General features: G+C 32.6%; 1 protein-coding gene and 1 long non-coding RNA gene across 2 annotated transcripts in view; one reads left to right on the forward strand and one right to left on the reverse strand.

The window, feature by feature from the left end:
* The window catches only part of LOC144838589 (regulator of G-protein signaling 12-like), a 31,613-nt gene extending 25,208 nt beyond the window's left edge, over positions 1-6,405 (reverse strand). The window contains exons 1-2 of the mRNA XM_078694009.1: positions 6,371-6,405; positions 4,222-6,172 (exon numbers count right to left, since the gene is read on the reverse strand). Coding sequence (XP_078550135.1) covers positions 4,222-6,171 — 1,950 coding nt within the window. The 5' untranslated portion in view covers position 6,172; positions 6,371-6,405. The remainder of the gene's footprint in view (positions 1-4,221; positions 6,173-6,370) is intronic.
* LOC144838616 (uncharacterized) overlaps positions 1-13,885 on the forward strand; it is a 311,214-nt gene that overhangs the window by 201,295 nt on the left and 96,034 nt on the right. The window lies entirely within an intron of this gene.

Below are 13,885 nucleotides of genomic sequence, written 5' to 3' on the forward strand. Positions count from 1 at the left end.
ACAAATTATATTTATAAAGAGGTTAAACTCTGAAAATCCTACAGCCTTGTACATGAAATTGGATAAGTTTGGTAGAGGTCATTACCAGGATCAACTACATGTTTTATAGATGAAAAAATAAAAGAGTGAGGCATACAGTAACCTGATCAGTTGATTGAATGAGTATTTAAATAGGCACTAAACACTGTCATTACACAATTAGCAATGATTACATTTACAATGTTTATTTTAATTTATTGTGTATTAATTACGTTGTGTTTAGGACACCACAGTAGAGGCTGTTCGCCAATTTTGTTTACTATTATCAATCATCTGGCATGGAAACTCAGCAAATTTGAGAATTATATTCATGTCAAGGATATACTGTACCATAGCATATTTCTTGTTGGGGTAGAAACAAAATATCAATTCTTAACATTTTCCTATTGTTGAGATCACCAAGGTGTCACATAAACACTGTATAGTATACATTTGTTTGCCTATTTTGTTTGCTATATTGCCACTTAAATTGCAACCCTTTCTAAAGTTTAAAATACAGTTTGATAGACACCTCAACCTTTCCAAGGTACCATAGCTGCTGAGTAATATGATACAGTACAAATTGTAGAAAACCAATGTATGCTGTAACATTTGAAAAGAACACGACAAGGAAGAGTAACGGCTCTTTGTTACTAGCTCAATTGTAACTAACAACAATTGAAATTAATATTTAGTAGCAAATTCATATCATATAACTGTATTAAATCATTAAAATTACTGCAGCATCAATATACGTACAGTATTATCATTCTAATACAATACATTGCAAAGAGTTATGAAATGAAATACCTAGTAATAGACAAAATTTATTTATTAATATTTATGCTAATTCTACAGCATATAGAAGTGTTTGAATAAACATTTAATCAGTTTATTAAGTTAGTTAAAACATTTGATTAAGTTCTTTTAAATGTACTGTAGATTATAGTAGTAGTAAATGATAATTGACTTGTATTACAAATAAATAAAAAGAATGTTCTAATTCCGGCATGGAGATTTTTTACCTCCATGATTCCGGTTACCTTATTTATATAATTTAAAAAATTGTATTATATAATATATATATTTCAATATGTATTATATAATATATTTTCTTGGACTCAAAACTATTTTTCTTATATTGTTTTTATTAGGATGTGTATGTTTTTTAAATGTGTAAACTGTATGTGTAATGTATTATATGTAGTGTACAGAAAGCAGATTTCTGATATATATTAGACAAATAAATGCCGTGGAAAGAAGCACATTCATTCATTAATAAAAACAATTTCCCATTAATAATCATTTTGTTGTATACTTTTTAAATCTAAATTGCTGTTGTTAATCAAAATGACTTGATCTTGTTATAGATAAAGTTGGTTCCAACTCATCTACAGTACAACAATTATATTATTAACAATTTGATCTTTTTGCATCAGAAGTTCATTATCATATTCGTAGGCAGTTCTTATGTTTCAGTTGGCAAGCAACAAATAGACTTGTCAAATCATTTCAACAGATGTCAAGAATGAAATTAAAATCAATAATAAGTTAATGAAATTATAATTGGAAATTTACATTCACTGATTGTTATGAATGAGTAGATGATTATCTTGAGTCAATGAAATTAGAAAGAAAATTTAACTGAAGTCTATTAATAGTATGAAAACTGCCCAATTGATGTTTCAAACAAACAGATGTACTTCATAAAATAATAAATAATTTTGTAAACATCTCCCTGTTGAAATATCTACTCAAATTTTTAATTTATTTAAATAAAATTTTCTAATGATCTTGTTTATAGGCCAGTTTTATCATTGAAATATTAAGTTTATATTTATTCTATACAATAACAACTCTTTTTTTGGGGTGGGGGGGGGGGGGGGGTGGCATGTTTGTGTTGTACTGTACCTCACTGTATTATGGTCAAATGGTTCATGGACAATAATGTACTCTGTTGTATGATTTATTCTAATCCTTTGGTATACTCTATTGGGGCTTTTAGGCATACTTTTAAAGTGTTATAAACTGTACTAATGATCTCTTTGCTCAATTTTGTATGAAAGCTAGGGCTTCAAAGCAATGCATTCCCAAGCACAAATCAATATTACATCATTGTGTCCGCTGACCTCCTTTATAACTGTTGTATGTCTATTGTTTGCTACTTCAATTGAATGTCTATTATGTCAGGCTAAGGATGCATTTAGGTTGTCCTAATTTCTAGGCTTATTACAAAAAAATACAAACATACAAAATACAAACATACAAAATACAAACATTATACAATGGTTTATTTATAAAGTTTTAAAAATCAAATTTCTTTGAAATCCTTTATGTACATAAAAAAGTACAGTTTTATTTTTGCAATTATCATTTTAAATTAAAATACCAAGCTTGGGAAGAAATCAGTGTGATCAGGGAACCCGAAGGTATACCTCCCTGGTATGGTATGTATATTATTAAACAGGAAAAGTAAAGAATTAAAATCAAACTACCGCCGTCTCATACTAATAACCTAAAAAAGTTATGAAAAATAGATCTAATGATAGGTAGATTCAAATCATTTTTTTATTGCCATTGATTTGATTTTTGTTCAAAATCATAACACAGAATATTTAACTTTGACAGCAATGGTTTTGAAACTGCATAAATTCTAACCTTGAAAATATGATAACTAAAATGTATTAGGGTTATGTATAATTACAGGTTTTAGGTTTATATAGACTAGGCTTAACCCATTGTTACGGCTTAAGTGCAATGAGGTGTGTAGGGTAATGCCCCCATCCATCATAAAAATGCTACTGTAAGGTAACTGTACAGTACTGTAGAATTTGATAATAACTACTAAAATATTTAAAATTTCTTTCTCATGAAGTTATGTATATCCCTCCTTTCAATTTTTTTTGTTATGATTTTAATATTGTTTTGCATTGTATCCAAGGGTAGATTTATGACAATGTATGATAACATATAGCATGGAGCTAATACCTCCATGCTATATTATTATTACTCATTCTTTCTTTCTTTATTTCCATTCATCATACACATTCATAAACATAAATAAACATAGTACTTGTCGAAAAGAGAAATTTGTTTGTTTGATGTTTGCTGTTCAGTTTAAAAGAAAAATATTCCTCAGGGTATAATTGATTATTAATTGATCAATTTATGGAAATTATTTACTCACTAGAATTTGGGTAAACAAGTAATATCGTAATAGAATAAATAATACAAACAAAGAAGCTGAATGTACTGTATGTACGTATTAATTGAAAGTAAATTCAACCAAAGTGTATCTGAGTACTGCTTACTGTAAGTATTGAATACATTACAACAAAAATAATTTATTTACAGTACCACTACCACTGTGACAATTTATACAATTAGTCAAAGATCAAAACTATACAATGCTAAACAGTGTTTCTGTTTAACCATTCATATTGCCATAAAACAAAGTGCATAAATCGATGTTTTAATAAACGGCCATACGGCGCTATCAAATAAAAACATGGTTTACGGTTGATTAAAGTAGAAAGAAACGCAGGTGAGGGAACGAACACGGGAGGACAATACACAGAGTGATCAGTTTGTACAATTCTATTGTTTGTTGAATTTTAATCTGAAAGACGTTATAGATTAGGCATAGTTGAAAATGCTCTGATCACCCATTGTTGCTACCATAACTGGTAATTTGTAACATGCTTAAGATCAAACTTAAATACTGTGTAATAATACACTACTCTAGGATTGGAAATTTAAGTTGAAATAAAAAAGAAGCTTTTCCATGTTGATTCACCAACATACACATTTTTATTTATAAATATTAGTTATTTAAATGGTATAATACTGTACTAGCAAACAATATAACATGACACGATGTGTCTTTTTATCAATAAATTAAATCAAACGTAAATGGCATCAAAATTTTGATTCAGGATTGCAAGTTTTTAGTTAAAATTGTAAAATTCTAAAAATGTAAGTAGCTAACACTTGATCCCATAATTTAAATATTGACAGGATCTGCAACTTGATAGTGAAAAAACTTGACCAAAAAAAAGAGAAGATAATTCTTACTGAACCTTTTACAGTTTAAAAGTATTTTAAGCAAAATGATCTTGGGCAAATCAATCAATTAATTGTAAATTGGTCTTATAAGAACAAATAAGAAAAAAAAAAATGATATAAAGAAAAATATTAGCCTACCTGTCTACTAAGAGGATATCCATCACTTCCTCGTCTGGTTCTAGATCCATTATTTTCCAATTTTGCGTACATGCTGTTTCTTCCATGTGGAAGAGGTGGCCGTCCCTCAAGATGCCGATTGACAGGATGGACATCATCGTCGTCGGACTCATCATCCACATCACCCTCATGTTCATTCTCTTGACCTAAATGAGGTTGATTCCGCTGCTGAATAATCCGATGCAATTGTTGAACGCTTCCGGCACTGAGAGGTCTCCCTCCGACTCCATTTTGTTGTCCTTGTACCCCTGTGTTATTTCTAAATCCAACCGGATTGGGCCTGGCTCGTGGAGTTAGTCTATCAGTTAAATTAGTTTGTGGTGAAGTTTCAACGGAAGCTGGGGAAGCGGAAGACACGGAGTAAGGAAAATCTGAGGAAGAGTTTATTTCAGCGCGTACTAAATGTACATGGGATTGACCGTTTACTTCAGCGTTACGTTTAGCTCGTATGTGACTTGCGACATCTAAAATTGGAACAGTGTTATTATTAGCTTTCCCGTTTTGATCTGTTGAATCCTTTGTGTAACCAATGCCGCTATCGCTTGTACTACTATTACTGTTGCTATGATGTCCACGATAGAATGGCGAATTTTCCGATTGGTAGAGTGTGTTATTTTGTTCACTATACAGCATACTGATAGCCCTAAGTATGGACTTGGAAGAATGAGGGAACTCTATACATCCATTGTAATGAGGGTCGAGGGTGCAATTTATACCAAATTCAAGTGCAAGCTTAGCATGTACAGTATGAGGACTTATTTCAGGATTGGCAACAAACACATGACATGAGCTACCAACAGGGTCATCATCTTCATCATCGGTGTTACCATCAAATGCATCATAAACAGTCTGAGCAGTAACTATACCAAAGAACCGTTTATCATCCGGACAAACTCCACTGAACGCGACACAATCGGCTGGATAAACAACCATAGTCCTTCGCGCTTTATTGACAAGCCGCACACCGCTTTCGCTAATTTCCATTAACACAGCCGAATGAATACGTTGTTCAACACGTAATCTCCGCACACAACCACGAATGGCCTGTAAACTAGCCGTCGGAAGGTTGGCAGATGCTGGAATGTCAATAGAGCCTAGATAACCAACCACTACACGCATAGATGCATGCCCAGTTGGTGGTGTGGCTCCGTGAATAGCTGTCTGCTGAGGCTGTAAAGATGGATATAACATATTGGATAACTGGACTGGTGTTATAGATCTCTGTGCCAAAGTAGTGTATGATTCACCGTTATCATTATTTTCAACATGAGAGTTTGTTCGTGTTCTATTTTCTGTATTCTTCCTCGCTCTACGTACCTTTGGTGGTACGTTATTCCTTCCTGAGGATTTCCCGCTCCAATTTTGAGCCTCCTGATGTGGTATAGATTTCCGTAAAAGTATCTCTGCTCTTCCAGATTTATTAAATGGACTTAAATGACCTGGGGCGAGTCTGGCTTCTTCTGGTGATATGACATTGGATGGGGTAGATGCTCCATAATATTCAGCATAATTACTACTCATAAAACTGTCTATTGCTGAATCTGTCCTATTTCCAGGGGGCGTACTCTTGGGCCGGATATTTGAGTATCTCGGCGGTCTGGTATTAAATTCCTCATCGGATGATTCGCACGGTTCCTGCTCAGCTACAGTTAGTCGAAGCACGTCGACAGCATTACCAATAAGTTTAACAACCTGCTCGTGGCTCATGCGCGATACATTCTTTCCATTTATGGCAAGTATGCGGTCACCAGGCTTAAGGTCAGCCTGTTCAGATGGACTGCCACTTAAGATACAACTTAAAACACATGGAGCTTGACCCGCTATTGTAAATCCATAGCCATTTGGTGCTCTACCAACCTCTACAGTTTTTTTCATCAAGGGAATTTTCCCCTTTTTTCGACTTGAATTCATTCTACAATGATAATTAAAGAAAGTTTTTTTAAATATTGTACAAAACGAAGATGAAAGATGCAAACTTTTTATGTGGGGCCAAATTGTGGCAGACAGTTGACAAGAACCATCAAAATCTATTTCTCATTGTTTTATATGCGTTTTACTTTTTAAATCATTAAAAAAATGTTGTATCAAATTAAAATGTATACTTACTTACATTAATTTAAAATTTCACGAAAAGTTCGAATAGTACATTTTATATGCAGTACGTTACCAACTCTTCACCTCTTCAGAATTAGAACACTGTGCGAATAATTAATTGAAAAAATTCTTCATTTGGTTTGTAAATAGTTTATGTTGTTTTGCATCGCTTTTGTGAGTAAAATGGCGTCTTTTCTAACTAAACAACACATAAAATGAGGTAGGTAAGGTGAACAGGAATAAGAACATAAATCTCCGTGTCAATAAGTCTCACATTTCATCAGGTTCAAATTCCGTACTAAAGGCCACAGCCAAGAAGCGAGAGGTAACAAGACTGTGATGCTCGCTCTCCTCACTCAGCACAGGTGCAGTTATGCGATCGTTTGTTTACGTAGGCCTAGGCCTACATAGAATTTAAATCTTATAAAAATCCCTCGCTTTTCCACAAGTAATGATGAAACTAATACAGGAAATTATCATATAAATAATATCCCGAGAATTCTTAATAATCACTAAACCGTTGATTACATTTCCCGACAGTCGACAGGAGGTGAAAAGTTAACTGTTGCGCTGCATGCTACGACCGTTTTCTTTTCAGGTATGTAAAGCATACCATATTGGATGTTAGAAATGTTCGTCCAATAATTTCTATGAGCCTAGGGGTTACACTGCGATTATGACGTTTCTGATTGGTTGTAGCCATGGATTCAATTGATTAAACAGTTTTTGATTGGTTGTAGCGTTGCATAATTAATTTTCTACTAAACAATAGCATGTAATATAACATTAGCACTGTGTCTTACTATAAACATTTTGATATAATAGTTAAAGGTGTATTGTCCCTCTTTGTCAAATTCCCAAAAAATAAAAAATAAAAGATTTCGAAAAAAAGTGTGTCATTTTGAAGTATCATAATACTTTCACCAAAAATTAGTCGAAAAAAAAATCATTTAACTGAAATACAGACGTTTTTTGGTTCAAAAATTAACTTTGACTTCCAGTCAAAGTTTTCAATCAAAACATACCTCATAATGCAACGCGCTTATTTGGCTACTCTGTATGCATACTCATAAAACTTCCTCGCGATCTGTGTGAAAACACCTTCTCAACCGTGAAGAGTTGTAAACAATCCTAATTAGCATCATGCATAATGTATACTCGTGGTTTGAAATCTTTGTTTACTTTCGCTCGCGACGATTTTCCAGACGAAATGTAATTAATTAATTTAGCTTTTAATTACGTAAAATTGTTGTTTTTGACTCGAATTTTCGACTTAAAGTGAATAACTTTAATATTACTTTGATATGGCCAATTTAAATTTAGAATATTTTGACCTTCATTTTTTTGTGTTTCAAGGGACAATACATCTTTAAACACAATGATAAAGGATAGAATAAATTAAAGATAATGACAACAACATAGCAATTTAGTACTGTGGTTTGCTATAACCAATGTGGTATAGTTTAACACAATGATAAAGAATAGAATAAATTGAAAATAATGAGAGATACTATTAAGCCGCTTCTAAGATCGTTGGTTTTACTATAACCAATTTGGTATAGTAAAACACAATGATAAAGAATAGGATTTAAAATAATACGACAACAGGTATAGTAGGCCTACACAAAGTAAAATTAATTTATCATTATTATAATAAATGTATCTTATTCTTTATCATTGTGTTTTACTATAACCAATTTATTTTATAGTTATACACAATAGGATGTGACTTACCCTATCCCTAGAATGAGCCACATCAAATTGCACCAAGAAACAATACTTCTCGTAATAAAAAAAACAATTGAAAGTTGGTAGATATGTTCAATATCTATAGATTTCTAAATCCATAATGCAAAATAAAATTAATTGGTTTTTGTTTGGCACTGATTTATCACGCTACATGAGGGAATGAAACTCTTGAAGAAAGATTGGAATGTTCCATTCATCGCCAAGCAATACATTTGGATAAACGTATATTTATCTATCAAAATAGTTTTTTTTTTTAAATCGGTTAGTCTACAACAGTATGAGGCTGTGCTCGCCCTGTTTAACCGGTTTTCAGCTATTAAAAACTTTGTAGAAGGAGATAGGTAAATATGAAGCATCCTCGTATTATTGTGTGCGATATATTTCAGCATCGACATCCATTAGATGATTAGACAGTGTATACCACGATCTGAAAACACCCCCATTTGGGGGCAAATCATTGAACCTAAATTCGTTTTAATCATTAATAACTAATTATCTAACTTAATTAGTGAACAAGGTTACATTAAAAATCATTACCGTATGTATGAACCAACTTTATATACCAGCGAGTAAAAATTCTAGAAGTAATTCGCTTGATTAATGCTCGATTCACCGAACTTTGCCCTTATTTAAAATTATATATAGAATTCATGATCATTGTGTTACTATACCAAAATGGATTATACTAAACCAGTGCTAAATTGCAATGTTAATATCATTTCTAATTTATCCTATCCTTTACCATTGTGTTAAACCAGGGAAGAGTTAACTCTTCCCTGGTTTAATTATTATAAATACCAAAATACCAAATTGGTTATAGTAAAACACAGTGCTAAATTGCCATGTTAATTAATGTTATATTATGTTAAATTTGTCCTATTCTTTATCATTGTGTTTAACTATACCAAATTGGTTACAGTAAAACCCAGTGCTAAATTGCTATAGCTGTTAATGACATTATTTAAATTATTTTATTTTATTTTTATTTTATCCTATCCTTTATCATTGTGTTTAACTAACTAACAAAATGTTATAGTCACACAGTGCTAAATTGCTATGTTAATGTCATTGCTTTTAATTATATCCTATTGTTTATTATTGTGTTTAACTACAGTATATATCAAAATGGTTATACACAGTGCTAAATTGCTTTTTAAATGTAATTTATTATTGCATCAAGTAAAAGCTTTTATAATCCTTGTCAACGTTAAGTTTGTACATTTATCTGATTGGCTGCCTAAAAGCATGGTCTCATGAATAATTGTATTGTTGACTCCCTAGCTTACTTACAAAATAACGTTACTAAAGATCAACGAGGTATATTCAGAGCGTAATTCTGACGACTGGAGCATTCTCTTCTTCTATACGGAGCGCCATTTATGCCTTTATTAACTTCTGAAACTATCAATGCACACCATACAATACATTTAATGTATGTAGTTAAAGATGTATTGTCCCTTGAAACACAAAGAAATGAAAGTCAAAATATTCTAAATTTAGATTGGCCATATCAAAGTAATATTAAAGTTATTCACTTTAAGTCGAAAATTCGTGCCAAAAACAACAATTTTACGTAATTAACAGGTAAATTAGTTTGATTACATTTTGTCTGGAAAATCGTCACGAGCGAAAGTAAAACAAAGATTTCAAACCAAGAGTATGCATTATGCATGATCCTAATTAGGATGGTTTACAACTCGTCACGGTTGAGAAGGTGTTTTCACACAGATCGCGAGGAAGTTTTATGATTATGCATACAGCGTAGCCAAACAAGCGCGTTGCATTATGAGATATGTTTTGATCTAAAACTTTGACTGGAAGTTTTTTTTAAACTAAGAAACGTCTGTATTTCAGTTAAATAATTTTTTTTTTCAACTAATTTTTGGGGAAAGTTAATAACTATTATGATACTTCAAAATGACCCACTTTTTTTCGAAATCTTCTAATTTTTATTTTTCTTGGAATTTGACAAAGGGACAATACATTTAAGTATATAAGCTCCGTTAAATGAGTAAATAAGTTTGCAATTTTTTATTAATATACTATAATTGGTTTTGTAAATGTAGATGATTTAACCAAAAAAAGAATGTTAAGAAGTAAACACTTTGTATTAATGTTTAGTAATTCAGACAATAAAAATGAAATATAAATGAGTGTGATTTTAACAAAAATATGACGCTAAATGATACATGATGCATGATACTAAAGGTTAAAATTATGATATTAGTGTGGGGAAAAACAGAAAATTATGAAAAAATAACCACAAAGGATAAAAAAAACTTCTGAAATAAAAATAGTACTAGGGTAAGTGATCCGGTGGACCAGATGTGGCACCGGTGGAGCACAGATATCAGATATAGAAAAAAAACTAATTTAATATCTTTTTGTATTTTAATCATCTGTGCTCTAGAGTGGCACCAGTGAAGCAGTGATATAAAATAGAAATAAGTCTGAATGTTAATATCTTTTCGTATGTTTATCATCTGTGCTCCAGTGGACTTAATTTGGCACCAGTGGAGCACAGTGATATAAAATAGAAATAAAGTCACTAAATTTTAATATCTTTTCGTATGTTAATACACTATGCTCCAGTGAATCCAATTTGGCGCCAGTGGAGCACAGCGAAATAGTCCCATACAAAAACATCGATGAATAAGTTACGATTAAATCAGTAAGCGCAACGCCGGCGCTGTGTCTCTGTGGAAACCAAGTATTGAGGAACTACAGCTTATAGTACTTGCTAAATTTAGTTAAACTTGTTTTATTAGGAAGTTATTAGATCTCCACCTACAACCACTTCATAAGGAAATAACTGAAGTTTAAAAATTCAATAACAAAAAATGCTGTAACCACTCCTACTTATACACGTGAATTATAAATTAACCATACAAATAAGTTTGCAAAATAAAGACACTGCGAATTTTAAAAAATTAAAAGAGATCATAAACGAATTTTCTTTCTTTTCACATTTATTTAGCCAACATTAGGATATTGGACCATACAAAAGAAAATTGCATTTTTCTGTAGTTGTAAGTCCTTTTACAAATTGTAAAAGTAAAACGTACAGAAATCTTTGGCAGGTTTATTTTTATATTTGTAACGTCAAAAGCGTCAACAAAAAATTATTTTATATAGAAACATTTATTTGTTTAACCATGGAGCTATACTGCCTTATAACGCAATTTAACCGGTTATTTTAAAATAGATTAAAAATAGATAACAACTAGAGGGTACTCCGAGAGTACAAACCTCCGCCTACTGTAAAATTCCCCTACATAAAATGTCCCCTGAATATTTTTTTTTTACATTTTTTTTTATTAGTTCTAAGTGTAAATATGTTAACTGCACACTACAAAGTTGTGGATGACAGTGTGGTGTAATGGTTATGTATCCAGCCTCTCACAGTTGAGATCGCTGGTTCAAGTCCCACTGAGGTTTTTTTTTTTTTATAATTTTTTTATTTCTTTTTTTTTTAGTTTTTTGTGGACCTTGATCTTTGACCCTGACCCTTCAAAATTTAACCACAATTATATGATGTGTCATTGATCATTGTGGCTAAGTTTGGTGAGAATCGGATAAAAACTGTGGTCTCTAGGCAGTAAAATAGTTTTTTGTTAGTTGTGACCTTGACCTATGACCTTTTCACCTCAAATTCGAACTCGTCCGAGCTTTTGGGGAATAGATCATTGTTGCCAAATTTGGTGAGAATCGGATAAAAACTGTGGCCTCCAGGCTGTTCACAGACACACACACAAACACACTACAGGGGTGAAAACATAACCTCCTTGGCGGAGGTAATAACAAGACCGCGTTTCTGCTCAATTTGTGCTCCGAAATAACCGGTTAAATCTATGGGTGGTCGTCGAGCAAAACGTCATCATTACCCAAAATGCAATACACTCAGACGGAAGTAGTAAGTTGGCTGTTTGTTTACATCGACGTCAGTACACACGTGCGTGATATCGCCGAACATCTCAAACATGTTAACATAATAAAATGTTGTCTCCAGGTCTACAAGTTTTGTTTTTTGTAAAGCCTACTTAACATCGCTAATAAAATTAATTCTCATGGCGCCTTCAATAACATGGGGAGGGTCGTGCAGCGCCCGATCGCCTAGGATAATTATTATCTAGTCTAATTCCTCAAAAAGGCGATGTTACACGGCCCTTTCCCACGTGAACGACTGTTGTCTTTCGCGAGCGCGGTCCTACTAAACACCAAACGGAAACAAAAACGAGACTCAGAATGTTGCAATACCTACCAAACGAGAGTAGATAATTGTTAATTAATTATGAAAACCCAACTTATATAGCAAAAATCGTCCGAATTTATGTTAAAAACGATGAGTTTAGCCACAAAAACTTAATCAAACGAGAGTATCCAAGTCATAGAATATCGCACGCACATAGTGCCTTTAATAGAATAATGAGTATTGAACATTATTTCGTATATTTATGTACTAACATAAATAATAACACATTTCTATGCTTAATAAAATCATATTTAATATATTATCAAAGGCTCTGATAACCTTTGTTTTCGGTCGATGTGATGTTTTTCTAAAAAATTATATTATGTAAAACGATCAAAGTAAGATTGCTCATTGTTCCCCTATTAAAGGGGAGAATAATAATAAAGGGATAGAATATCATGATTTCCGGACATTTTTTATTGTTGATCGTTAAAGTTACGGAGATCAACAGAGTTGTAACGCCAAATGGAGATCGTGAAGAAAAAAGGGGGGTCAAATAACCGTTATTTCGTGTTGCAGCTAAGAATTGCTCAGCGATAACCGGTTAAACGGCGTTCTAACACCGATTTAAATGGGTGTTTTTAACCGGTGATTTTGCGCTGCCTTTTAACCGGTTACCACAAATTTGTCCTGTTTCTGCTGCCAAGAAAATGGAGTTAATTTATTCACACCGATTTTAATTTATTCACACCGATTTTAACCGGTTATTTTGTATGCAGCAGAAACAGGCCCTCAGTGCTTATTAGAATATCATCATTATAACTGCGTAAGTTACACAAACTTTTTTATGCCGCCTAATTGCCGGTGTTTTCTGAAATACCGTAGACATTAAAGAAAAGCAGGTGGAAGAGTGCATTATTATGCTAATCATACGTCGTCTCAACGAGACATGATCGTGCTTGCGGGTGATGTCGAAACCAACCCCGGTCCTGGTGGATCTACAGTAAATCTATCTTATTATAATGCTAGAAGCATTGTAAATAAAATTTCAGATCTCCAGCGTATTATCACCACTGAATCACCCAATGTAATCTGCATTACAGAAACTTTCCTACACCCAACGATATCTAACTCTGAAATGTTTCCTACATCCTTATACACAGTATTTAGATGTGACAGAAACCGACATGGTGGAGGAACGCTTATTGCTGTCGTTAATGACTTACAACCCCATGACACAGCTAATTAGTATAACGTTGATGGTCTTGGACTGTTATACGGTATATACTATGAAAGGTAAAGTTCTTATTGGTTGTGTATATCGTCCTCCGAATGCTAATATTACTTTCTTTGATAAACTGCAAAATAGTATTGACTCAGTTTTTGACGATGTTCATTTATACAATTGTATAATTCTAACAGGCGATTTCAACATTAATTTGAACTCTCATGATAATTATTTAAAGGAGAAACTTTCCTCTGTTCTAGATGTATTGAACTTTACACAAGTTGTTAATTTTGTTACTAGCTGACGCAGAAATGAACTTTCTAGTGAAGGAAATCTGATCGACCATGTCTATGTCAGCAAAC

The sequence above is a fragment of the Antedon bifida genome, chromosome 3, assembly GCF_963402885.1.
Source record: "Antedon bifida chromosome 3, ecAntBifi1.1, whole genome shotgun sequence".
NCBI classification, from domain to species: domain Eukaryota; kingdom Metazoa; phylum Echinodermata; class Crinoidea; order Comatulida; family Antedonidae; genus Antedon; species Antedon bifida.